This window comes from Pieris napi, chromosome 1 (genome assembly GCF_905475465.1).
Source record: "Pieris napi chromosome 1, ilPieNapi1.2, whole genome shotgun sequence".
In the NCBI taxonomy this organism is placed as follows: Eukaryota; Metazoa; Arthropoda; class Insecta; order Lepidoptera; family Pieridae; genus Pieris; species Pieris napi.
In genome coordinates this window covers 9,857,446-9,883,677 of record NC_062234.1, presented here as the reverse complement: position 1 = coordinate 9,883,677, position 26,232 = coordinate 9,857,446, and the positions used below count along the sequence as shown (strand labels likewise).

At 31.8% G+C, this 26,232-nt stretch overlaps 4 protein-coding genes across 11 annotated transcripts; 2 read left to right on the top strand and 2 right to left on the bottom strand.

Annotated features, from left to right (window-relative positions):
- Positions 1-118: 118 nt before the first annotated feature.
- On the top strand, positions 119-11,404 carry LOC125051766 (aspartyl/asparaginyl beta-hydroxylase). Of its 4 annotated transcripts, XM_047652315.1 has the most exons (17): positions 148-551; positions 637-825; positions 1,058-1,167; positions 1,394-1,579; positions 1,665-1,919; positions 2,848-2,980; positions 3,412-3,530; positions 4,300-4,411; positions 6,333-6,410; positions 6,485-6,693; positions 6,760-7,129; positions 7,441-7,538; positions 8,339-8,573; positions 8,810-8,915; positions 9,242-9,780; positions 10,147-10,315; positions 10,851-11,404. In XM_047652315.1, the coding sequence occupies exons 1-17, from the start codon at positions 500-502 to the stop codon at positions 10,999-11,001; spliced, it is 3,111 nt and encodes a 1,036-aa protein (XP_047508271.1). In that variant the 5' UTR covers positions 148-499; the 3' UTR covers positions 11,002-11,404. The 4 variants fall into 4 exon arrangements, with proteins under 4 accessions (XP_047508288.1, XP_047508296.1, XP_047508271.1 ...); XM_047652324.1 differs by lacking the exons at positions 1,394-1,579; positions 1,665-1,919 and having other exon boundaries at positions 150-551; XM_047652332.1 differs by lacking the exons at positions 8,810-8,915; positions 10,147-10,315; positions 10,851-11,404 and having other exon boundaries at positions 119-551; positions 9,242-9,327.
- A 3,381-nt stretch (positions 11,405-14,785) lies between these two features.
- Positions 14,786-17,198, bottom strand: LOC125052280. Of its 2 annotated transcripts, none has more exons than XM_047653024.1 (5): positions 16,953-17,198; positions 16,388-16,525; positions 16,058-16,138; positions 15,684-15,936; positions 14,786-15,578 (listed from the first exon to the last, which is right to left on the bottom strand). In XM_047653024.1, the coding sequence occupies exons 1-5, from the start codon at positions 17,004-17,006 to the stop codon at positions 14,902-14,904; spliced, it is 1,203 nt and encodes a 400-aa protein (XP_047508980.1). In that variant the 5' UTR covers positions 17,007-17,198; the 3' UTR covers positions 14,786-14,901. The 2 variants fall into 2 exon arrangements, with proteins under 2 accessions (XP_047508980.1, XP_047508988.1); XM_047653032.1 differs by lacking the exon at positions 16,953-17,198 and adding an exon at positions 16,815-16,931.
- A 3,492-nt stretch (positions 17,199-20,690) lies between these two features.
- Positions 20,691-21,817, top strand: LOC125049067 (ubiquitin carboxyl-terminal hydrolase isozyme L3). The gene is made up of 2 exons (XM_047648153.1): positions 20,691-20,839; positions 20,979-21,817. Exon 2 carries the CDS (start codon positions 20,987-20,989, stop codon positions 21,674-21,676), a length of 690 nt encoding a protein of 229 aa, XP_047504109.1. The 5' UTR covers positions 20,691-20,839; positions 20,979-20,986; the 3' UTR covers positions 21,677-21,817.
- Positions 21,818-22,059: 242 nt separating this feature from the next.
- LOC125049050 (major facilitator superfamily domain-containing protein 12-like) lies at positions 22,060-25,533 on the bottom strand. 4 transcript variants are annotated; one of them, XM_047648115.1, is made up of 8 exons: positions 25,084-25,533; positions 24,787-24,994; positions 24,406-24,490; positions 24,053-24,238; positions 23,257-23,554; positions 22,834-22,984; positions 22,555-22,682; positions 22,060-22,209 (listed from the first exon to the last, which is right to left on the bottom strand). In XM_047648115.1, the coding sequence occupies exons 1-8, from the start codon at positions 25,361-25,363 to the stop codon at positions 22,151-22,153; spliced, it is 1,395 nt and encodes a 464-aa protein (XP_047504071.1). In that variant the 5' UTR covers positions 25,364-25,533; the 3' UTR covers positions 22,060-22,150. The 4 variants fall into 4 exon arrangements, with proteins under 4 accessions (XP_047504071.1, XP_047504080.1, XP_047504087.1 ...); XM_047648124.1 differs by lacking the exon at positions 22,060-22,209 and having other exon boundaries at positions 22,555-22,677; XM_047648131.1 differs by lacking the exons at positions 22,060-22,209; positions 23,257-23,554.
- Between the last annotated feature and the right edge of the window lie 699 nt (positions 25,534-26,232).

Genomic DNA, 26,232 nt, shown 5'->3' with positions numbered 1-26,232 from the left:
CGTGGGCTTTTTTTTGCACCAGATAACGGTAAGTATTTTCTAATATAAATCTAGTAATAATAATCAAATGTTACGAATTTAGGTTTTATCATTTAAATAACATGAATATCACCATTCGGTGCAATTATTTCGGTAAAGTTTGCAAGTATAAAATTGTTGCCCATTTTATGTATTAAACTTCCAACAATTTTAATACATAAAATGGGAATCACTGGAAGTAACCAATCAGCTGTTGCTATATAAATATTGGCTATCTCTATCTTGAGCTGTCTATGCCGGTTATTTTTAGGTTAAATTCTAAAATAAAATCAAGAATCTAGCAGTGTTACTGTTTGTCGTGTAGGTTATTTTAATGTGTAAACGTGCGCCGCACTCAATATCAAGTCATACATTAATTGCGCACTTAATATTTTTAAGTACGTTTCACTCGTGCAGTATTGTAGCTATTGTTTACCAAGTGTTATGAAACAATAGGATTACTTACTGCTGCTAGATAGAAATGTCAGGTGATGTGCAGCCACGAAAACGAAAAGACAAGAAAAAGAAGAAAGGTATGCATAACATATCTATTTTTTTCCTGTTTTACTATGAGTTACAAAAAAAGTATTAAAGTAGAGTGGTATATTCTGTAATCAGATGACCTGGGTATTGAAGAACCTCGTGGAACAGCCGCCGTGTTCGGAGAAGGCGATGTTTTCATTCATTCGTACCATGAACATGGAACTGGTGGGCACTGGTGTGCCAAAATTATCTTTTTCTCTCTTTTAGCAGTATTAGTAACACTAATTGGGCTTATAATTTTGGAAAATAGAGGTCTCAGTGACTGTAAGTATTCTCTTCATCTTATATAATGTTCAAATTTATTTAACAGAATTGGGGTTATACTCTCTAATGTTCTATATACTCATTATTTAAGTGCTATTTTTTAGAGTCACTGTTTAGATCAGTCTCTAGACTGACAGTATTATTGAGTTTATTAATAGATTAAGAAACAAATATTATATTTGTTTAATCTCTTTAAGTATTTAACTTTAATTGATATAAACTTTGGATATAGTGGAGGCAAATGCAGTTGAATCTCGTTATTCTGGTGTCTTAGAAGGATGGATTGAAGATACACCAGATGATGACCATCATGATGAACATACACTAGAGTTAAATCACCCTGTAAGTTACTATGTTCAAAACAACAGGTAGTTTATACAAACAAAACTTATTTATTAAATATACATAATGTATGAATTATATCCATATTATTTTCAATTAGTATGAATTTTATTCAAAAATTTCATAGATACCGATGAAGAAATTTGATAAAAATATTATGTAAACACCACACAGTATATATATATATCTTGTTTTTTATGCCTTCTTATTAAACCTAAAATATAAGGATGATGAAGAACTACATGAAGCTGATGATGAAGATATTGAACACAATGGTGACGATGAAGACAAGCATAATGATGACGATTATGAACACAATGAATCACATGAAGACGATGATGAAGAGGATGACAATGATGAGGTTGATGAAGAACAAAATAGTGATGAAAATGAAGATGAAATTGAAGAAGAGGTGACCAAAACATAAAACTATTAATAAACCATTATTTTGATGTTTTTATGTAAAATAGTTGCTATATTACTTTAATACAATACAGGATAATGCAGACATTGCATACAGTGCATACAAACAATATGATGATCAAAATAGTGCAGAAAATTATGAAAGTGATGAAGAAGATCAAATAGTAAAGGATGATTATAATATAAACGAAGAAAACGATGATGAAACGGATGATGATGAAGAGGACAATGACAATGACGAATACGAACAAAACGAAAATAATGACAAAATTGAAAAAAATCACAACGGTGACTACATTGATGATAATGATGACGTATGGGAAAAAGAGGTGCAAAAAAACTGTAAAAGAATGTGTGTTGTTTTAAGGGTTCCGTAGTAATTAATGTATTATAACATATTTTGCTCACGTGATTTTCTAACAGCGTTGTTTATTTTATTTGTTTATTCTTACTAAAGTATATACTACGGAAACCCATGATTTGGCCCTTGAAAAAATTTGTAGTACTAAAACCAATATCTTTAAATAATTGGCACATAACCAGCATTGCTTTCTAAATTTAAATTTTACTATGTTAGACGTGCAATTAAAATTTAACTTTTTTGTATTAATTGCGTTTATATAACATTTAACTTCTAAAATATTTATTGTTTTGTCAAATGTTTAATAAGAGGCATAGGCATGATGGAATTTAGTTTCTCTTAAACTAATACTGACTTTTAAACTGTGTGGTTTGGCTTATGATTACTTTTACTTTATTTAAATAAATTTAAAACAACCCTTTGAAAAGCAGCCTAGAAAAAGAAAGAAAATATTTGACTTATTAACAATTCTTTACAAACCTTTCATATTATATGTAGATTACAAGGCACAAATAGGAATGTGTATCGATGTATAATTAGACTGTTAAATTAACTACGGATAATATAAGAGCAGTGTTGAGTTGGGCTTCATCACGCGACTTATCTCTAATGTCGTATGTTCGAACCTCGGCTTAGCACGAAACATCGTGAGGAAAGCGGCACGCCTTAGACCCAAAAAGTGTGCGGCGGCGACTGCGTGTGTCAGTCACAGAAGGCTGATCACCTACTTCTTTATTAGAAAACAAATGCTCACGAAACTTATACAGAAATCTGAGGTCCAGACCTTCAACGAACCATTCGTTTTTTTACAATATTTGTACCATTGAAACCCTATACTCTATACCAAGTTTTCATAATAATAGATATCTTCAATTAAAACATTGATTAAACTTTAGGAGGAACATGAGGAGGATGGTGGTGAAGATGACGAGGATGATGAAGTTGAGAGAATTGAACGCGAAATATCAGATGAAGATATTCTCTCCTCGGAAGTAAAAGAAGAGGACGATGAAGCTGGTGATGATAATGGTACATTAAGTTTATGTAACTTATTATCCAATTAATTATTTATATATATTTACCTCAAACAATTGCCGGTGGTTAAATTATACGGAACGCTGAATACTCCATGTCAAAAATGTCATACAAATACAGAAATACATTTGCCGATACCCCAATGTGTAGTGTTACAATGTATCTACAATGTACATTATTATATTTTATATGTGCAATAAGATACTATGATAAAAATATATAATTTAGGTTTGGCTTGTTATAATAAAAATATTAATGAATCATATTGAAAGGCCATGAACACTGAGATTTATATTCGGCCCACAGGCGGAGAAGCTTTAACATACATCGTTGTAGTTTAAATCGGATAAAAATATAATTAATATTTATAAAAGAAGTTCTACCTTTTTTCTGAATACACTGATAAACTTTATTAATATAATCAGATGGGTCTGAAGAAGGCGATGATGAGGAAAATGACGACCAGAGCACGCAAATTGAAGATGACGATGAGCCGCCAGTTGAACGTATATCTATACCTCCACCTGGGAAACCGTATACTGAGGTAAAATACAATTATTACTTAAATTACAGTCAAAATAATTTACACATTTTTAGAACTAAATATACTCTCAGTTTTTTTTTTAATTTTTTTAATTTTATTGTATCTATAGTGAATTATCTCTGAGTCTATTAAGCTAATTTATTTATAAAAATTAGAGATAATTATGAAAAACCTGACTATACGCTAAATAAATAACATACGCATTTGTTATAGCAAGGTTAGAACGTAAATTTTAAATGTATCATTACATAATGTGTAACGTTTCATTATTATTTATTCCCTCCTTTTGAGTCACGACAAAGCTCGTTGGCAATTCGATGCGAAACTTTTAATATCAAAATTAGATAGTAAATTCAAAAAGTTGTTTACTGACAGCATATCTTATTTTTGTATATCTTCATATTTATTAGTCAACGCTACGCTAGTACAACGCTATTAGTTCCGGATTAAAAACGCTTCGATATCACACTTTTCCAGCTTTACATCATGTTAAACAAGCAACCGATAGCATGAAAATACGAAACGTTAACTTATTCCGTGTGATAACAATTGGTCAACAGCCTCTCTAGCCCAACACGCGTGAAGCAACAGGATACGCTATTCCTTTTGTTCAATTATGTAATACGTACGCACGTTAAATAAGTACGGTAAATTTACGATACCCTCGCAAACAAAATCAAAAGGCAGGATCATCACTTTGTCTTTCAACTTTTTTTTCCGTAACAACTAAATTAAATGAAATGGTACTTACAAAAAAATAATAAAACAGATAGAAGAAGAAACTGTCCAGAAGACGCCGGATACCTTGGCTGATGAGGAAGAGTACGAGAGACGGCAAGAAGAATTAAAAAAAGAGCGCGAGGCGCAATCTTCACAGGGCAGTAAGTTTAATCTTTATAGTTTTAAGCTTGCATTTTTTTCGCATTTTTTTGTCTCTACCCTCAACTAGATTTGCATGTTTACGTATAAAATAACTCGAGTTTTACATTTAATTAAGTTCGTTTATTACCTATCCATCAAACTAAATAAAATATCTAAAAAAAAACACAAATAAACTTAATACCGGGCTAACGATTGATTTAATGAAGCATATGCCAGTAAAAACACTTTAAATTTTAGATTGGACTTATAGTGAATAGGCTATATGCGACGGACTATGCTCATGAAGTAATGTCAAGTTTTTAATAGAATTTGCAAATTGCGTTATATTTTGATTGTGATTTTTATGTAAAGAAAGTTACAAAATGGGCGCGTATTCAATGGTATTTCTATAGAATCCTCTTGCAATTATTATAAACATTACTTTTGCTCAAAATTCAACCTTAACAGTGCATCATTATTTGACCAACCAATTATAAAATAGGGAAGGTATTATCGTACTTACTTAACATTCAGCTAAGCTAAGGAGCAAAAATCGTTTTTGTTTAGAAATGCGTGCGATCTGCTGAGGTCGTAGCTTCGATGCCCGGCTGTGCATCAATGAATTATGTGCGCATTAAACGTACGGCAGGTCTCAAATACAACAATAATATACAAACAATAACAATAGATGACAACTGTCAGACACAGAAGCCTGATCACCTACTGGTCTCGTGCCTCTTGGAAACGACAGACTGCGTGTTTCGGCTGAGAAGGGCGAGACTTGCCGCAGTTTGATAGTTTGCTAGTTACGGAGGGAAAACAAATACGGAGGGATAAGCATTCCCTAATTGCCTCAAAATCATCTAATCAAAGTCATAAAATCTGATAAAAGCCAAGCAGCTGATTGCAGACGTAACGTCTTTAAAATAAAAATGATCAAAGAAAAGGATACAATCTGAGGTTATAGTGTCAAGAGAATATAATAGGAACGAGTTTAATCGATTTTTTATTAACAACGTAGGATTTATTAAATGCATCTCTGTTCGGTTTTGGGAATAGGGACGTACTACGTTGCTTTATGAATAAATATAACGCTACTAATATATTATATTATATATATATTTATTATTAACTTATCTATTAATAAATACTAACATAAATGTTTTGCTTGGCATGGCTTTTGCTAACTTGTACATTTTGTTTCCGCTATTTCCGTATTGAGTGTATGTTACTTTTCATTTTAAATTATTATACGGTTTATTTTAATTGACTATGTGACAAATTCACATTATTTCCAAACATAATCTAAGTGTTGAAAATTACATATTGTATGTCATTTTCAATTCACTGACTGATTAATTATACGTAATTTCTTCAATTGTTTAAATATAAGAAAATGTTAAGCTATTGTCACGGATTACCGAATTATAGTAAAACTAAAATACCGCGAACTCCGGCCAACGTTTTCGCGTCGCCCACGCATCTCTCGAGTCACGTAAAACTGGCTCATTCGTGGCGACTGCAAGTGAGACGTGCACGTACAAACTATTTATAAAATTTATATTACAAAGTACATGACATGAATCCGATCGTTTCCTTTGGTTTAGATATTTACCATGGCTTCGCGCGTATGGAAGGTAATTTTTGTTCTTACATAACTATGGCGTAATTAACACTCATCCAGAAATAGTCTACAAAAATTAAAATACATAAACTGAGTACAAAATACATCTTCTGGTTTTGTTCAATACGTCAATACTACCATTGAAGTCGGTCTTTAAGTACGCAAATTTTACTGTGTGAATGGAAATAATACGAAAATAAGCAATTACCGTATCCCAGGACCTTATATAAATTTATAGGACCTTTTGAATGCGAATTATTTATAGTTATGATGTATTTGTATGGAAGCCAGTGAATTAAGAAGCGCGTATGTTGCAGTGTGGCTGAAATTGCTGGTTGGCGGCGCTTTACTCGCCGCAACACATGCGGTAGTGCGACGCGCAACAGCCCCGCGTGGTGCGTAGTACTGTCCTATTATTCTATATTATTCAAAGATCGAATAAGTAATAAATAGAAAATTGATCTAACAGATGAACCCGAAGAAGAACATTTCGTTGAACAGCCTTCTGTATCTGAAAGACGCATGACACTCATACCACAAACACAGGAAACTCCAGAGATTATACAGCAAATAAATCCACAAGAGGAAATAATTAAAAAAACATCTACTATTGTTCAATCAGTTCCTTTAACAAAACCAATACCTGAAGAAGATAAGACCACAATTGTTGCGAAAGAAGTAAGTACGCAAAATGTAAAACTTAATAAACAAGGAAGCGTGAATAAAATTATTTGTATTTGTTAGGAAATCGAAGAGAAACATCTCAAAGATGAAGTTGAAAAAGAGCTCTATAGTGACGAAGAAGAGGAAGAAGACGAACTTGATGAGGAGGAGGAGGAACAAGAGGAAGTAGAAGAGATAGTGGTAAAAAAACCTGAAATGAAGGAAACTAAAACGGCGCCCGTAAACAAACCTCCTATACCGGTTGAGGAACCGACCGAAGAAGATGAAGATGTTGAAATAATCTATGAAGAAGAAATTGAGGAAGAGTTAGAAGATGAGGAGGAAGAAGAAGTCGAAGAAGAAATATCAGATGTCGATGATTCGGACTTATTAAACCGATTAGAGGCTAAATATGGGCGGCTACCGGAACCAGAGAGGCCGGGAAATAACAGTAAAGAACTCTCGTGCGCTCGATGCATAACACTAGCCTTGGCATGTGCAATAACTTAGCAATAATTTGGCATGACTAACCATGTGAGTGATATTAACTATTTTCGTTTGTGCTGTAGAATCAAAATGTTTGATAGCTCCAATACAGGAAATGTTTGTCATCATTTTCAAGTAGTATATAAGTGGTATTCTCTTTACCTTTAGTTAACTATTTAAAAAATCGTTTTACTCTCGGCGTTAGCGATAACAGTTTTAATATTAATAACATATAGTTTTATTAATAAATTAAAAAATATTTTTTTCTCATTTCAGAAGGAGGTGGTAATAGTATAGAAGATGATTGGCCGGGAGAGCCTAACGACCCCTATTGGTCACAGCAACTAGATCTTGCCGAAGAAGAACTTCGACAGGTATGCATTCAACAACTGGAATTAGAAAAGATTTATTGGAATGTTAAGTCTATGAGGCAGACACATTAATGGGTTGGTCTTACTGACCAATAAAAGTTAACAAAAAATATCAACGAATTCTCCATAATTAGTAATTTTTTGATTGCATTATATCCCGAAAATAAAATAGGGGTGTTAGACACAGTTTTATTAAGATTAAGGTATTTTTGCCTGAAATAGTAGTATAATTGATATAATATCTCGTCGAAATTGTTGGTGGTCGTCAAACTTTTGTTTTTTTTAACCGTAAAGCATGACAAATGCATGTTTTTATATTGGTCTCGGCACGTAATATGGTTAAATTTTGCGTAGTGGAAGAGAGTTCGCGCATGTACTTTTAGTGTTAAGAACATCTAACAATGGCCAACTTATATGCCAGACACTACTAACATTTCTAGACCCACCAACAAACATTCAAAGAATCAACCAATTACAACAATATTATTATTACAGGGCTGGTTGGAATAATAGCAATCTACTAATAACTTTGCTCGTTGTGCCATTTTTTTTTTTTTTTTTCGTCTTTAGATCGGTCAGACTGTATTGTGCGCCCGCACCCCGCGCATAATTCCTCTGCCGATCTTTTGATGACTAACTTAGTCGTTTCTGTTTCATTTTATTTTACCCTAATATAACCTATTTAAAAATTCTACTATATCAGAATATTTGTTGTAAGTTTTATTTTAGCCTCGTATGTATTTAGCTATAAATTTTAGTAGTTTAGTTTGAGATGTTGTGTGAATGTTGACTAACGTATTGAGGGGGCGTGGCCTTCGTGCGAGCAACGTGCGTCTGCGATGGAACTAAAAGGCAGCGCGCGCGCGCAATACGTCGTCGCAAAATGTTTGGATTTAATGGCAGAAACGAAGAGAGATAACCGCTTGCTTTCGAGGGCCATTACAGCCTATGTGCAGCTACTTAAGATGAATGAACGATTATCGGATAGAAAACTCGTTGAGATAGCTCAACGAGCTATTGATAGAATACAATTTAGAGGTAAGCTTTAATTAAAATGTTTATTCATAAGGCACTTATAATTTAAATTTTTGGGTACGACACACACTTTGATTCGAATCAATAAAGACACGAATTTCACAATATAATTTTTTAAAGGACTAAATAGATGCAGAAGTTATAATAATTAATGACCGTTATGTATATTTTTTCCAAGTTTTACCTAGATTTTGAATCCATAAAATGAGATAAATTTAGGTACATGCATAAATTTTTAGGTACATATTTGAATGCCGAACCTGTATACCGTTTATTGATCCGTCGTTTCCCTGATAACGTGCACTATCGGAATAATTTGACAGTGAGCTTCCTCATGGCTAATAGGTATAACAATTGAAGATTAATTATTAAATAGTCTGTGCGGAAAGAGAACCGTCTTGGGATCACTGCAGTGCTAAATTACCTTTTTTATTGTTGACAACACTTAATATGAAAGATTTTAAAGTATATTTAGGTAAATATTAATTTTTCGAAAGAAATGACGCTAAGAATTATACCGTCCAGACGCTATTTGGCATAACCGCAAGCCGGTTCTCTTTTCGCACAGATTATTACTTATTATAAAGATAAAAAAAATTAACCTTGCACATAATATAAAATATATGACTTTAGCTTTTTAGTTTTATATTTATTGGGAGTAAATATTTCAGGGCGGACTTAGCAGATACAGTTCTCAAAGAAACTCTTAAACTATGGCCGAACGATCGCATCGCGTTAGCCCACTATGGATTCGTATTAAAAAACCAATTCAACAAATTGGAAGAGTCTGTCATATATTTACAAAAGGCTTTAGAAGGTGATGCTGAAGCCGCTAATGAACCCCGATTTTTTTACGACCTGGGAGATGCGTTATTGCAGCTCGGAAGACTTAAAGAAGCACAAGAAATTCACGAAAAGGGGGCAAAGTTGGGCCATTTTCTCTCGCCAGAACAAAGGTCCCTGTACAATGTGGCTCGATTAAAAAGTCGGCCCTGGTGGCCAATTGAAGCTACACCTTATGTAAAACTTGTTCGGGACTTGGAGAATTCATGGAAAGAGATTCTTAAAGAGGGTTTAGCGGCAAAGGAATTATTTGAAAAGGAAAAGGAAGGGTTAAAGGAAAGGGGAGAATGGTCACAATTAGATGTTTTTGTAAGGGGACAGGAGATTCCAGGAAGGTGTAAACGCGCGCCTGTTACGTGTTCTATAGGTATTTAAATCTATCAGCTTCAATATAATGTTTTATGAAAATTATGCAAGCCATGTAAAAAGTAATTTTGTCTGGATTGTCCTATTTAACGTCGAGTTATGCTTAAAGGCCGATTTACATTATCTTAGTGTTTAGGAGAGTGCTTTAGGATAGTACTTTAGTTGAAACATGTAAACGCTACTTGCTTTAGTAAACGCTACGCTAAAGAACTTGCCTTTCAAGTTGTACTAAAGCACTCTCCTAAACACTAAGATAATGTAAATCGGCCATAATGCATAAACCACTAAACCGATTTTCATAGATTTTACTAACTAACTTTGGTTTTTTAACCGACTTCAATAAACTAAATTGTCTAATTTATTTCAGTAAGTCAAGAGGCAAGTGCCCGATGCCGCAGAGGTCAAATAAAATTCAGTTTAATGGAGGCTGGTACCCACGTAAGACCTCATGTCGGGCCCACTAACTGTCGTCTGAGGATGCATTTAGCTCTCAGCAACACCAAAGACACGTATATCAGAGTTGGAAAAGTGACTAGGTACGTGTTTTTTATCGAGTTCTTTTTGACACAAAAATTTACACATTTGTCGTTTAATTATTGCTATTGTTGGATTTTTATAAATACCAAAGATTTAGGGTCCTTCAAGAAACAGCGTACCCAAAAGGCCGGTATAGCACTCGCGAGTCTTCTGTCTATGGGCAGCGGTTATTTTTGTTTGGTATCAGCTAATTAGAATTTAGAAGCTGTGACATAGAATGTCCCTGTGCTTTCATCTCTTCCATCTAAAATCATTTATCATCAGCATCAATGGCTATACAGCCCCCTGTGGGGCCTCCTTAAGTAGTTTTCCCCATCGCTATCTATCTAAAATCATGATTACTAGAAAATTTGCTGAATAAACTAATTTTCGAAACGTTTACACTACTTTTCAAATTATTGACTGTTATTTACGCGCGTTGTTTTAATTGTGCGTTAAATTCCAAACAATGTGTTCATAAAATTGATTCTACAAGACTTCCTCTGCAGAAATTTTGTCAATTAGAGAAAATTCAAAATAAAGGTTGTATTTCAGGCAATGGGAATTAGGCAAAGTTTTCATATTCGATGACAGTTTTGAACATGAAGTATGGCATAATGGTACAGGGTCAAGACTTGTACTTATAGTGGATGTGTGGCACCCGGATCTCACGGCTGCCGAAAGGAAAACCTTACCTGCTATATAATACTGAAAATATCTAAAACTTTGTCAAAATTAATGTACATGTATAAAATGTCATTCCTAGTCATAGTTTAAAGCGTGTAAATTTACCCCCTTATTCATAAAAAATAAATCTTTGTCCGATTTTAACTACCGTCTCTCTCTATCACAATTCACAGCATAAAACGCAATTTGGCAAAAAGACGAAACAGTTAGTTAAGAGTGATTTTGTTTTTTATAAATCTGGGGGGGACCCTTTTTTTGTATATGCATTATTATTAAAAATAAAATATTTAAATCTTACATCAAAACAGTAAGAAACCATGTTTAAGTTTTATAATTTAGAAATACCAAAACATAATTTTCATTATGTACAATTAGATTTACGAATTTGGTCATTTTGTATATGAATATATTTACAATGCTCATTTTGGTTTTTTTTTTCACTCCCTACATCATAATTTTATTTTTTATATAAGTCTTTATCTTGCAATCAGTCAGCTAGACTATGAGCAGATGTGTTAAGAGCTGTTAGGCGTTCAGAGCAAAATCTCCATCGAGACTGCTCCTCTCTTTCAAACGTGTCTGGGTCATTCTTCTTTTTAACCTACAATTAGTTGTCTCCACCAATCAGTGAGAAAATAAACAAGGAAATTACTATTATTTTTTTCTTAATTGTATTTCAACATGCACTGTACTATATGCATAATGGCTATGCACGATCAAATAACAAATATATTGAATAATTTAATTGTAAAAGTACGTGACAAAGTAGTAAATCCGCGTGACAGAAGTGTATCTCATACAAATTCCCTGTGTCTCCCGCTACCTCAGCTTGCGTTTAATCCATAATATTACGAAAAAATTATATGATGACACAAAACATAAAAATATCTTATAGCTCCTAAATATATTGCCTATCATGCAATAGCAACCATTATTTTTTATCACTTTTAATAAAATATTTAAAAAATATCAAATACTTGTCTCCTACTGCCTGGTGTTTTATTTTGTAAATTCTGTCACGTGGGTTGTCCTTCGAAATACGCGTTGGTGCCGCTCGTCTTTGTGGCCTGTGATTGAAGGTTTAGACCTCCTTCCCCCCTTGGTACACTTTCCCCTATGAGATCAAAAGTCAGCGCGTCAATCGCTCGAAAGCTGTGACAGAAGGTGTGTGTTTTTATTCGGCTACCGCTTCGTCACGTAAGTAATGGATTCAAAATATAATTATTATTGTTACTTTTTGTTGTCTACTCTTACATTATAAGAAATATTTTGTTGTCAATGAGTAAATTATAAATTCTATGTCTGCTTTTAAATGTTATCGACTTAGCAACAAGTTTTTACCCCTACGTCACATGTCAACTCTGTCACACTTTTACCTAATGGCAAACAATTTTTTCGAAGATTATGGGTTTCGCCAAATATCCTGGAACTTCTTTGAATCAGGGCATGGAAAAGGAGCTTCTGATGGTTGGAGGGACAATGAAACGCCAAGGTGATGCCATAGTAGGTAGAGGAAACTATATTGCAGATGTTCCAATTCTTATCCACTTTCAAGATGCCAACAAATTTAAACGGTTCATTTTGACAGACTAAGACTTAGAAAAGGTAGCAACAACGATTCTAAATAATATTGTGCCCCTGAAAGGAACAAAGCAAGTCCACCAAATGTTCACGGAAACTCGTCTTAAACCATAGAGTATTTAGTTGTTGCTGTCAACAATTCTGTTCTTACGACGTTGTTGTCTTATTCTAAATTTATCAGCCTCTGCCTATATATATATATATATATATATACTGTGGGCGTGTTCTTATCTAACGAAAAAGAAGACGATATAATTCATGATGTGGAAGATTTCATGCTCACTGATATTATGAACACAATTAAAATGCCCCGAAAAAGATTTTACGATATTATGTATACATAATCCAGCCCAGATGAATCAACCAATGAAGATCAGCCTTTCGCCACGCTTAAAACGAAAGATCCAACTGATCAAACTGCTGTCTGCGGTACTTCTTACCAAACACTCCAGGCTCCGAATGTTAATAAAAAGGGAAGAGACAATATTTCTAGTTCGAAGAGCCACTGTCAATATTCGAAAAATAAGACTTTCTATCAATGGCTCAATGATTATTTTATTTTATGTTTTTGGAAACGTTAATTTGATGTCAAGCTATACTAGACTTTAATTACTTAAAACGAATGAGTAGTCATTTAATTTACTAAAATATGAATCTCTTATTCTAAAGGTTCTCAAATGTGATTTCAATAATTATCTAAGTTCGATCTCATGTTATTTTATATGACAATGATGAAGACTGAAAAGATGTATAAAAAAATAAATTATTTTAGAAAAATAAACCAGTTTTATACCAAAACGCAGCCTGGTATCCCCTAGAATACCAAACTCCGTCACGATGTTGTCTTCTGATAGGAAAATTATTTTTGTCTTTTATATATTTTGTTATGACTAGTGCAACATTTAAAATTTATATTATTTGATTATATTGCTATCTGTGGTATTGGTATTTATTTTTAAATGATAGTAAAAATTGATTTATAGCAAAAAATACATTTATATTAGCAGAAAATGTGACGGAGTGGTATTAGGTCACGAATAAAACATATTTTATACATACAAATGTAATATATTAATATGTTTTCTAAAAGCTCATTTAGTTAATTAATGTATTACAAAAGTACAAGTTATTTGACAAAGAGTATTCGATAGAATAAAATAAAAGATTTCGTGCCGAAATAGTAAATTTTTTTGTCTAATTTTTCTTTCAGGCCTAGAAAATCGTACAAAAATCTGTAAACATCTCGGCAAACCACTTTTTCCAATAGAATAGAAAATCTGCTATCAGAATATATATATATAAACTGACAAGAAAGCTTTATATTTTTATTTTAAAAATTGAGCTTAAGCTTTATCAAATTGTAGGTTTAAAAAAAGAACGACCCGTCTATCAAGACTTAGGATTTTCCATGACATCATAATTTAAATAAAATAAACTAGTTTCATTTCATGTATATTTGGTATAAATATTCCAAATGTTTCACTTAAAAGTAAAAAATCTTACTACTAATAAAGCTCATTTTGTATATCAATTGTAGAACAATATATTGCTAACAAGGAAATGCATTGTCATACAGGTACCATTAAACTTAAATTTATTTTAGTTAAATTCCTTTTTATTACATGGACGGACAAAGTTTGTGCTTATGGAATGTAAGTAAAAACCTAGAAAAATAGTTCTAAAGAGATTCGTTGTCTTATATAAACGTCATTAAAAAAATCGTTTCGCCTAACAATAAAGTGTATTTTATACAACAACAATGACTTAAGTACGAAAGGCAGATAACAGTGATGTCCTAACTAATGTTTAACAATCTATCTACTACTGTAATAAAAATATCATACTTAATTGAGCTGCAAGGTGAGCGCCACTAGACTTCTAGACATTGCTCATAAACGCAACCGTTTATGTGAACATTAATTATTAGTAAAACACATTAAACAGAACTTGAAAGGCACTGGCTCACAGTGATTGAAAAACCTAAAGTTACTATAATGCAGTTTTGTTACCAAATATAATAGGATAGTCTTTATTACTCAAACTTTCATTAAAGCAATCCATCTAAATGTAATGATTTACAAATATATTCAAAGATGCTGAGATTGTTTCAATTGCCCACTTCATCAAATGATTGTGATTTGTTTATTATTCCTATTTACTAATATTTTTTAATAAATTTATATTCACGCAACTGTAAAAAAATCATTTTGTTATTTTCTTTATAAGGAATATTTTGGTGTTGGATTGTAAAGACAGTGTTGACAAATCGAAATTTAGAGACGCGGTCATTCTACCTCCCCCTGGCCAGAAAGAATATGGCAATATGGCTTATCAGAATCTAGGTTAAGTGAGTGTTACATTCATCACAAGGATCATTATTGGGCTGGTAGGCTGGCGGCCCTGGCGCCTGTGGGGTGGCTCTGGCGGAGTACGGCGGAGCTGGGGGAGGAGGTGCCTCCCAAGCTCCTTCGCACACATAACCACCTCCATAACCACTACCAACATATAAACTCTCATTTGGAGACATTTCCCTGTTTTCATAGCTTTGTGCTTCGTATCCCCGATTGACCTGATAGGGCACATTGTTATCGTAGTTCAGTGGCGGCTCATATCTATTTGGCTCTTTGTATGGCCCGACGACATCCTGCCCTCGTTTAGCCTTACTTCTCCTCACAGTTTCATATCTGTTAGTCATTATTGGTATTGACTCAACCGGTGGAGGTGGCAATTCATATGTATCTTGGGAGCAAATAGTACTATCTGGCGGGTGATAGGAATTTGGCCGTGCTGCATGAAAATTTGAGTAAGAGGAATGGGCGGAAGTAGGTCGCGATGTTCTAGAATCGGCAGGCAACGATGCATTTGAAGCTATATAGCCAGCGTTTCTATAAGATCGGCGAGAACGTCGTTTCACACGGCGTGGAGTCATGGGTTTGAGGGAGCTCTCGCTTATATTTGTCTCGGTGGGACTTAACTCTATTGTGTAAACTTGGCGTCTTTGTAAGGTGCCTTTATCTGAAAGTATCATAAATTTTTGAATACTATATTTGTTTTAATCCTTTTGTGCAGTTGGCTGAAGTATCAAGCAATTAATCAAATTGAGATTATAAAAAATATTACCTGGAGATGGTTTATGTCTCTTAAAAGACCTAAAAGCAAGTAATATAGTAAGTGGCAAGGCTGTGGCAGTAAGTATTGCAGCTATAGAAGACTGTGCCAGTTCAATGTGGTGCCAGGGTAAAAAGCAGCCATCTACTCTGGCCGGTCTCCAAGACCCTGGCCCATCAACCTCTCCCCACACAGGTTGACACCCCCAACCATTACTCTCCCACCAGCTAACACTTCCAGTGCCAAGTGATAAAAAACCACCTTCCTGTAAATAAAAATAATTTGCTACTTACATCATGCATCCTCAGTGTACATAATATTGAATTTAGCTTTACTATTAACTAAAAATAATATTTTTTTAGGATGATTATAAAAATAGCACTTACCCTGTTAAGAGTTCCAACATTAAGATAAAAACAAATTAGAAAAATATTCCATGTCAACCACAATAAGCTCCACAGGGCATACTAAAAAAAACATTTGGTAACTGAGTTTTTCACACAATTATTAATTTGATCTTGCTAACTATGCTTTAGAAATTTGATTTCTTGTGTCTTAGATCTAACATTATAACATTAAAAATTGTCATTATATGAAAGAAATGTTACATTTTACAAGGCAAACCAACTAAAGTTTCTAACATTTCTATAATTTAATGTTAAATCAATTGATATTACCTGAAGTTTATACTGTAATTATAGAAAAATTTAACTCACAGCAACAAGATATGTAGTCACATACTGCACAGCTCCAAAAGACCCAAATATGATAAGAAGAATATTTATAAAATTACTTATAATAGGTAACCACATGTAACCCAGGAAATCAAAGACCTGCCGTTGTACTGTCACAATCTAAAAATAATTTAAAGCAATTATTATTAATTTTCTAAACATTTGTTGTATACTACTACTGCAATCTTTCTAAGTATTGGTTAGTATATTTCATATTATTATTTTTCAGAGTGAATGTAATAATAATAATTTAACTAGCTATTGTCTATTAAAATCACCCCATTTGATTTTAAGACTCATAAATCAGTAAATAGCCTTTTAAGGCTAGATATTGAATTGAATTCTTATGTTTTATAAAACATAACAAATGCACCTGCTTCAACTAGACTAAATGAAATCTGTTTGTAACCTTTTTTACGTTTCCTATGCCGAATGTAAGTAGGTGATCAGATTCGTTTGAGAAGCACGATGCAACCAGTCATTAATAGTATCAGTAAGAAACTTATTTGGGTCCCAATCACCACTTTCATTAAAAAATGATAATTACCAACTCCAAGATACAGACGATTAATAGAAGCGTCCTAAGACCACAAACAGCCATTTTATAATTTTAACCTTATCAACTTGTTCGTCGATAGTTTACTGTTTGCATAATGTGGGGATTTTCGTAAACATTTGGCGTAGAATGTGATCTATAAAGTTATAGAAAAGTTTGCAATAAATTTCTAAGCTATTTTTGTGAATAATGACTAAAGTCTAAAAGTAAAATTTACAAAACACGACAGATGTGTCAGTTGTCCAAAAATCATATGTCATATTTCACAGTGTCACTGTCACCACTGAGCGTACTGTCGTAACTAATCAGGGGCCTTAGTCAAAATGCCTTAACAGGGGGTCTAGCCAAGATGGCTTAACAGTAGTGTATGTAGAAAGTCGAAAACTAAATTTGTATGAAAATGACAGCTCGTGTCGACAGTCGGTAGCCTAGGCCCTAAAGGCGTGAGTCGGGATACAATAAGCGACGCCATGACAGTGCTACGAAAAGACACACATTAACGCTTACGCTATTCGGTAGCCAACGGCCAATTAATGTTTCGGCAGTGTAGAAAAAACGGCGTTTTTCCGCCATGTTTTAGCGTGATCTCAAAAGCTGCTGTTTGCAATAATTCAGTACAACTATTGCCATCTTAATTGGCTACCGTTTTAAAAACATGTCATATTTTGGACGTTTTAACGAAATGGTTTTAATTTGTTATCTGTCTTTTTTTAACGTTCTCGAGATATTATAATAATTTAAACTAGAGTTAATATTTTTAAGTTAAGAGTTTTAGTTTTTCTATGAATCAATGCGAGGATAACATAATAGACACAGATAAATATGAAAATATCAAGAAAATCAGCAAATTAGTAGAGGTAAATCCTAGTTATATTGGACATCTTTTATTGATATTTATATTGCAGGTAAGTTCATGAAATTGTTCTTTAATTTGAAAAATACATATACCATTTAATATTGCATATATTATGTAATCACAAAGTAAAATGATTGTACATTTTATTTGTATATTTCAGATGGGAAAGCAGTCACTAAAAAAAAAATTAGAAGTTCTAAATATATTTTATAGTAATTATAATAGAAGCTAATGATATAATACTGATTTAAATTAATCAAATAAAGTGGATTTATACTTTATGAACTTTGGAAATATAAAATCTAGTGAGCAATACTAAGTAATGGTAAGCAGATATTTTCTTTACTTATTTACTAAGTCAATATACCTACTAGAGAAGTTATTATAATATTGTTAATGAATGAGAAGTTTAAATTCAAGTCCCTTGGGAGTTACTGACATTGTGTGACAAATTAAGTATATTTTTAAGTTTAGAATTAAGTAAAGAGTTTTAATATTAAAGTTACCTATTGAAAAAACCTTGGACTGATCTTACAGTTTAGTTTGTCAGTTATCTATTTGATCAAAGTACTAACTAAAATATTTTCTTTTCAGAAAAAGAGAAGCTAATAAGACAACTAAAAATATTAAAAAAAACCACAAATGGACAAGTTTTATTAAAGTCATATCTTTTAATTAATTTAAGTGGTCTATTATGTACCTGAAAATGAATTTGATGATGGGGAATGAAGCATTTTATGAATAATGTAAAAAATAAGACAAGTGGAGTATGAAATAATGGTTGGTTAAGTAACATTACCTCATGAACAGGAAACAGTAACTGAAACTATGTTCTTCCACATTTAATCTTATTATTTACAATTGTTGTGTTAAGGAAACATCACTATTTTTTTAATCACCCAGGATGTATTCATAGTAACTGTAGGTATCATAGTAATTTTATGAAATCATCACAATATTTAACGTTAGGTTTTATGAATTGAACAATTTTTTGTATATAACAGCACACAAACAAGATATTGACATTGCTGCAAATTAACACTTACATTTATTAGTTAATTATCTACATATATAAATATGAATACATCTACATTAGGTAGTAATGCATTGAATTTGGTGCACCTGTGTGTGTTCAGTGGTAATGTCTGTATTGTTTAATAAGTTTTTACATATGCTTATTTTTCTATGTAGACTGCATTATGTTAAGGAAGATATTTGGTGCCTTATTGTAATAAAAAATAACCATAACTGAAACATTTTTATTTTGCTACCTGTTTGTTTAATATTCCTAACTATTAGTAGTTACGGGTCATTCATATATGTATTATCTGTATATTCTTGTAAAATAAACTAATATTGTTAACCACTTTAATGGCTTTTCCTACTAAAGAAGACATAGGTAAATTCCCAAAAATAAAACTGACAAATACATAACATACAATGTTTATTCATTTCTTACTTAAACAGATTTTGCATTTATATATTAACTAGTAGCAAATCACTGATATAACTTATAATTTCATACCAGACTAAGTTTCTATTTTATAATTTTTATTAATCCCTCTTTTCATTTCATTGAGTACTTGCTGCTTTTCAATTCTCACTTTCTAAAAGTATAAATTCATTATAAACAATCAACCTTTATGACTCTAACTTAATCTGAAATTGATTGTTGGACATAAACAGAGATAATTCCAACTAGTAGCAAATCACTAATAAAATCTACACTTATATATAAATCTGCTTGCAAATTGACATTAAAAATATTTAAGCACAAACACCAAATCTAATTAAAGCTTAAATCAAACTCTAATTTCAGAGTTCACACTAGTCTACGTTTTTTTTCTATTGTTTTTGAATTCCTTGGACTTTATCAACTTCTAGTCAACCTTATTTTCACTCTTTATTTATCAATCCACAGTACTATTTCTATTGTTTCTTCTAAGCGGTAACAAAATATGTTGCTTTTTCATTTTGCAGATTAGTTGTGAGGTCAAATCCTAAAAATATCAAAGTAGTTTTTTAGTTTTTGTTTACTACTAAATATTATATATCGCGATTATGCAATTTCAAAATATTGCATTTATTTGTAGCCTTAAATTTCTGAGAAAACATGTAACAAACCATAATTAATTTAAACATGCAATTAAAATTCATATATTCACTTTGCACCTTCCGTAAATTCCACTTAAATCGAAAATTGTTCCGACTTTGCTGATATTCTAATGTCCCTTTAGCAGCTTCCAATAATTGGAATTTGCAATTATTGCAAATTTACAATAATATTGTAGTTTTAACTTTATTTGTTTATAAAAGTGACATTAGGAATACATTTAATCCAGAGACAATATGACGGAATAAGGTGCTACGAACAGCAGCTCGCATCTACGCTGTCGACTTTGCGGTAATGTATCGACATGCCTCTTGGCTACGAACGAAGCGTTTTCGACAGTACAATTACGCAAAAGCGGTAGTGTATGTAGAATACTTTTCGACACCAATATGGCTAGACCCCCAGTACTGTTAACTTTATGTAGAAAGTCGAAAACTAAACTTAAACTTTGTATGGAAATGATAGTTCGTGTCGAAAAGTTTTCATACAAATGTCGTTTCTGACTTTCAACATACACTACTATTAAGGCATCTTGACTAAAGCCTCTGGATTAAAGAACATTCAACATAGCCATAAGCCAACACAGATTTGGTAGATGGAATCACCACATGCAATAATTGCAAACTAAGTATAAAATAGCAGCTACCCCCTTAAAAAATAAAAAAACTATAATAATACATTTTTAACAGTAAAAATTTTATTGTCTTTGGTTTAAAACATAGTAACTGAAACGAATGTCTTTATGAACTATGAAGTAAACTTATCTATTGCAAAAATATCAATTGTCTGTGTTATGATGAGTAAGGTAAATTCAAATTTGTAGATCAATAAAAATTTCGCAGGGTTCGAATACCTTTTGCAGTTTCATATATTGGACTACTAATTCGTCACTAAGATTACATTAAAATCGTAAGTAAAAGTGTTGTTTTAAAATAAATAATAGCTATGGACCTTTAAATCAATCAATTTTTGTAAATTTAAATACTGCGGTAACCTATAAAATACTTTTAATTTAGTGAGATAACTACTACTTTACTTTTATCTTTAGAAATCGTGATGGCAGCTGAAGCTTTAGTTCCACTGGAATCCAATCCTGATGTTATCAACAAGTTTCTTCAGAAACATGGAGTTTCTACAAAATGGAATATTGTAGACGTGATGGGGCTTGAACCTGAGATGTTATCTTGGGTTCCCAGCCCTTCCGTAGCTGTGACTCTTTTGTTTCCTTTGTCGGAAGCTTATGAAGAATATAAAAGAAATGAAGAAGCAGAAATTCTTTCCAAAGGTCAAGAAGTGTCAAAACATTTATTTTATATGAAACAAAATATCAGCAATGCATGTGGCACAATTGCTGTTATCCATGCTGTTGCAAATAATACTGATAAGATTGAAATTGCTGATGGTCACTTGAAAAAGTTTCTTGAATCAGCTAAGGACTTGGATCCTACAGCTCGGAGTACATTGTTCAATAACAGTGAAGGTATAATCAATGCTCACAAAGAACTAGCACAGGAAGGTCAAACTCAAGCCAATCCTGATGAACCTGTAAATCATCACTTCATAACTTTTGTACACAAGGATGGTGCATTGTATGAATTGGATGGCCGTAAAGCTTTTCCTATCAATCATGGCCCTACATCTCCAGAGACATTTCTTGAAGATGCTGCCAAAGTTTGTAAGGAATTCATGGCAAGAGATCCCAATGAGGTGCGATTTACTGTAATGGCACTAGCTGCTACTGAATAAATATCAGTTGAACCTTTTTGTAATTGTGCTTAAGACTGCCGGCTTTTTAGCTACTATTTATTAAACTTATTTAAATTCTCACTTTTGTACCAAAATTGCTGAGCAAGCTTTTATGTGATATTAAAATATTTTTATTCACCATATTGAATATTATTTATAATCAAAGATAAAGGATAAATAGGAATTATTAAATAATTTCTTATGTATATGTAGTACCTTTATAGAACAATGTTACACTACCAGCACTAAAAGAGATTAATTAAATTTTTCATATAGATAGGAAACTAAACTCAACCTTATTGCACAGCTCTAAATAAATGTTCTTGATTTGGTTCTACAGGAATGAATTCACATGAATAAGACTATTGTATCTTAAAGAAAATTAATTTATTCCATATTTATTTTTCTAATAGAAATAATATCACTTGAACCTTATAAAACATATTTAAAACTTAAATAAAAATGTTTTTTAAATTAAATATCTGGTCCTGTTGGTACAGTTTCATGGTCGGATGCATCTGTAGATTGAATATCTGAAAAGATAATTATAAATTAAAGTCTGGCAATAACATGTAAGTGTTTTTAAAAAATCTTTAAGTGGACTGGAAAGAAAAGAGTTTCATCAAGTCTATTTTAAAATGTAATATTTATGTAAAATGTATTGTAAACTGATATTCAAATAGGATTTCAATATGATTAAGTTGAGATTGCCTGTGTTTTAATAAATTTTGATCCAAAATTCATTAAAAATAATACTCATATAACAAAAAATTTGCGCTAGATACAATCACAGGGACACTAAAATACATACGTAAACTGAATTGCGATTAGAACGTGGGTGAACCAGGAATAATAAAATTTCTACTGATTCTACTTACTTCCAACTGTAATTCTGTTGTGAGTAAGATTAGGCAAAGATAGTGTAAACATTAGTCCCATAACAGCTGCCGCACCACACCCTATGGATAACACATATTGATAGTATGTTGCCTCTGCTTCATCTGCACTGAAATAACATTTATTTTTTAATACCTAACAGTAAAATCAAAATAAATCTCTAATTATTATATTCGGACTGTTAGTTATACTAAGATCATGACTATTTTTATCAACTGAACAAATAACACTCTGAAGCTAGTAGAATTAATTAAACTTACTATATTTGGATTACAGCAATAGCAATCCCACAAGAAAGCTTGTCAGTGAAACTCATCAACCCGTATACAAAGGCTGATGCCTGGGTACTTTCACCAACAAGATCAGCTGTTAATGATAGACTTGTGACTAACATTTGAGCAGCTCCAAATCCTGAAAATCAAAAAAGAAAACAATTACATATATGACTTAATTATATCCATTGGACTGCTTGCCTACCTTTAAATTGTTCTAAAAATTTATGGGTTATTTTGTATAAAATACATAAAATCTAAACCTTGGAATATTAAAAGGATCAACACTTTTATTATGTTTGCATGGTTATTTAAAATAATAATGACTAGTTATTAAGTCTACTTAACAGTACAATTTAGAATCCTAATAGGTCAGTGCGTCTGCAGAAAAAACATAAGATAATTACTAACCTAGAAAAACGGCAACCACATAAATGTAATAAAATTTATAATTGTCATCGAAGCCAAAGTAGATCCACAAATAGCTGCACAGGGAAAAAATGAATCCAAAAAGAAATGTATATTTTCTGGTTATTGATCTGGGTGTTAATCTTTGAACACCGGCTGCTATGAGACTGCCAAGTAACATAGCCAATGGAACTACAGCAAGGGAACGTGCTGCCAAACCCAGGGTTCGGTGTAAATATAGTGGCATAAGTACTTGGGAGATATTTACAACTAGCCTTGTGCTCATATATACGCCAGCTACCTATAAAGTGTAGTGCTTCAAATGTATATAACCTTAACAACAACTAAGTTCATAATCAAAACAATATCATAATCAATAGTTTTGAGTGTCTTTGTTCAAAGTTAAGTAACTTTGGAACAAAAACATACACAAACATAATCATAACCAAATTTTCTAATTAGTTTAGTGAAAATATATTATTAAAAATTTCAAAATACATTAAACCATTAACAATTGAAATTTTACTTAAATTTTGCTTTTATTAGTTAGGTTTATATTTTTAAAATCAGCTACATAAAATATTTGTAGCTGATTTTTACATCTTCAAACAAATTTTACTAAGAAAATTATGGTGTATTGTGTAATATTACCACAATATACCATAAGTTACCAATACTAAATGCCTAGCTTATTGTAACAAAGAAGCTAATTTAATTTAAGGCATGAGTAAGATTGAATGAAACAATATCAAATATTTATTGGAATGAAATATAGAAGCAATTTAGATAAACTTTCTACCTGATATAAGATAATATTCTTAAATAAGTTGCAGTGTGTCATTGTATTCTCTGTATCATTTTGGATAGCATATCTTGCTGGTTTTTCTTTAATAGAAATATGAAAGAAAATTGATGCAGGTGTTCCTACAGCTATCACAATTAACATAATTTCTCTAAACTTCCAAACATCATTTGGACCAATTTGCTGTAAAGAAAAAGAAAAGTACCACCATTAAAAATTAAATTTTTAATTATGTATATTATTTAAACGAAAACCAGTTACAGTTTTGTGAAAAGTAGCTTCATAAACTACAAAAGGATATTATTAAACTGTTATTTATCAACTATTATTTATTTTAAAAAATAACTTACATCTTTATCACAATTACCAGTAAAGTGAAAAACAGCCCATGTTATAATATAAACAAACAAATTTGAAAATACCGTAAATCCATATCTGCAAACAGAAATGATATTATAGTGCTTTACAGTAGTGAATGTTAGCATAATAGTGATAAAGTAGAAAACTTGTATCTATATCTGATAAAGCAGTTTTGTTTTAAAAAAAAGTACTTTACTTTACTAATAAATAATTCAGAAAAGTGAGCCTGTTTACTTTAACAAAAATGGTTAAGATGCTATTCAGACATTATATAATGAAACATTATAATATTATTGGTATGTACTATCTTCATAAAGTAATGATTTATAAAAATGCATTTTAAATAATGTGCGTAATTTTTTATTTAATACCTAATTGCCGTAAGTTGAGTTCGAACATGTGGGTCATCAGCTAGTTCTGGTATTAAGCTTAGATGAGATATTTGCACAGCTGCCCAACCAATTTGAAATATAAGAATAAAAGCTGCATAGTAGTACATTTGTGCCCATTTGTGAGTTGAAGAGCAACTAATACACTCAGAAAATATAAATGGAAAAGATATTATCACACATAATGTTCCTGAAAAAATTAAAAGTTGTGATATTGTATTTGTCTGGAACTACTCATTTAAATAAAAATTATACATTAACTATAAGTATTATACTTACCAAAAAAATGCCATAACTTTCTTCTTCCATACCTAGCACTCATAGAATTATCAGTATGATCAGAATGATATCCAACAAAAGGGGTGGATAGGGCATCAACAATTTGCCCTATCAACATCAAGTAGCCCGACTGCGAAGCAGTAAATTCAAGCACAAGGTGGAAATATACCAAGAAATATGTAAACCACAAACTCGCGCATACATCGTTTAAAACATGACCAATACCATAACCAAGTTGCAGTTTGAGACTTGTTGATATATCCAGGAATTCATTATCCATAGTGTATATGCGCAAGTAAATCTCTTAAATTAAAAGTATAATCCTTCAAAAAACTTAAAGCAGCCAAATGCTACATACATATTTTAATTCTAATAGAAATTAGTAAATGAAATTAATACAAAATATTACTCATGTTTACAATAAGAATAAACACCTATTTTAATTTAAACATCCTAATTCCTACACTGTGTCAAATGTCATCTATCACGTCACATGTTTTTTTTTTGTGGAGTTTGTGGCATGTCACATGAATCCTGACAATAGGTCATAGATGAAGCAAATCTATGGAGAAGCGCACACTTGTGCGTTTTCCAATTACAGCACTAGAGCGCATTATGCGGCATAATGCTCAACGTTGAATGTTCCAACTACAGCTACGCTTCGCACAATTGAGCTCTCTCAAAACTAATGCTCTCGCGTGCTTCTCGCAATCAATACCAACACAGTGACAGAAAATTGACCAGTGTTTTTCTTTAAGTTGGCATTTATCGAAATTTTCGTAAGTAAATATTTTTTATTGTTGAAAAATTTGTAAGGCTTTCGTTTCCTCGTAGATTTTAAAACTAATTAAAGTTATTTCAAACTGCAAAAAAAAAAAAATAAGTATGGATGAAGGTGTAAATAGTTACTTTTTTTATATTCAACATTTAAAATATGAATAAAATTTTATTTTAAAATTCGGATCTGTAAACAAATTTAATTTACAGGATTATACTTTTGTAAACATTGCAATGGTTTTGAAAAAGTATATATTTTTTTTAGAAATCATTAAAAAAAATTACTCAAAACGTAAATGATGTAAACTTCTTACATGAAACTAAATATTTTACTGTTAATTTAGCTTGTTAAAACCTTATATTCTTTAAAGG

Bases quoted from the DNA above. Each gene is read 5' to 3' on its own strand.
- LOC125051766 (XM_047652315.1), top strand. From the start codon at position 500: ATGTCAGGTGATGTGCAGCCACGAAAACGAAAAGACAAGAAAAAGAAG. The intron at 826-1,057 runs GTAAGTATTCTC...CTTTGGATATAG, and splicing joins AAATAGAGGTCTCAGTGACT to TGGAGGCAAATGCAGTTGAA. The intron at 7,130-7,440 runs GTAAAGAACTCT...TTCTCATTTCAG, and splicing joins AGAGAGGCCGGGAAATAACA to AAGGAGGTGGTAATAGTATA.
- LOC125052280 (XM_047653024.1), bottom strand. From the start codon at position 17,006: ATGGCTGTTTGTGGTCTTAGGACGCTTCTATTAATCGTCTGTATCTTG. The intron at 15,937-16,057 runs GTAAGTGCTATT...TTTTATTTACAG, and splicing joins ATGTTGGAACTCTTAACAGG to GAAGGTGGTTTTTTATCACT. The intron at 15,579-15,683 runs GTAATATTTTTT...TGATACTTTCAG, and splicing joins GAGACATAAACCATCTCCAG to ATAAAGGCACCTTACAAAGA.
- LOC125049067 (XM_047648153.1), top strand. From the start codon at position 20,987: ATGGCAGCTGAAGCTTTAGTTCCACTGGAATCCAATCCTGATGTTATC.
- LOC125049050 (XM_047648115.1), bottom strand. From the start codon at position 25,363: ATGGATAATGAATTCCTGGATATATCAACAAGTCTCAAACTGCAACTT. The intron at 24,995-25,083 runs GTAAGTATAATA...TAATTTTTTCAG, and splicing joins AAAGTTATGGCATTTTTTTG to GAACATTATGTGTGATAATA. The intron at 22,985-23,256 runs GTTAGTAATTAT...TTTGATTTTCAG, and splicing joins TGTGGTTGCCGTTTTTCTAG to GATTTGGAGCTGCTCAAATG.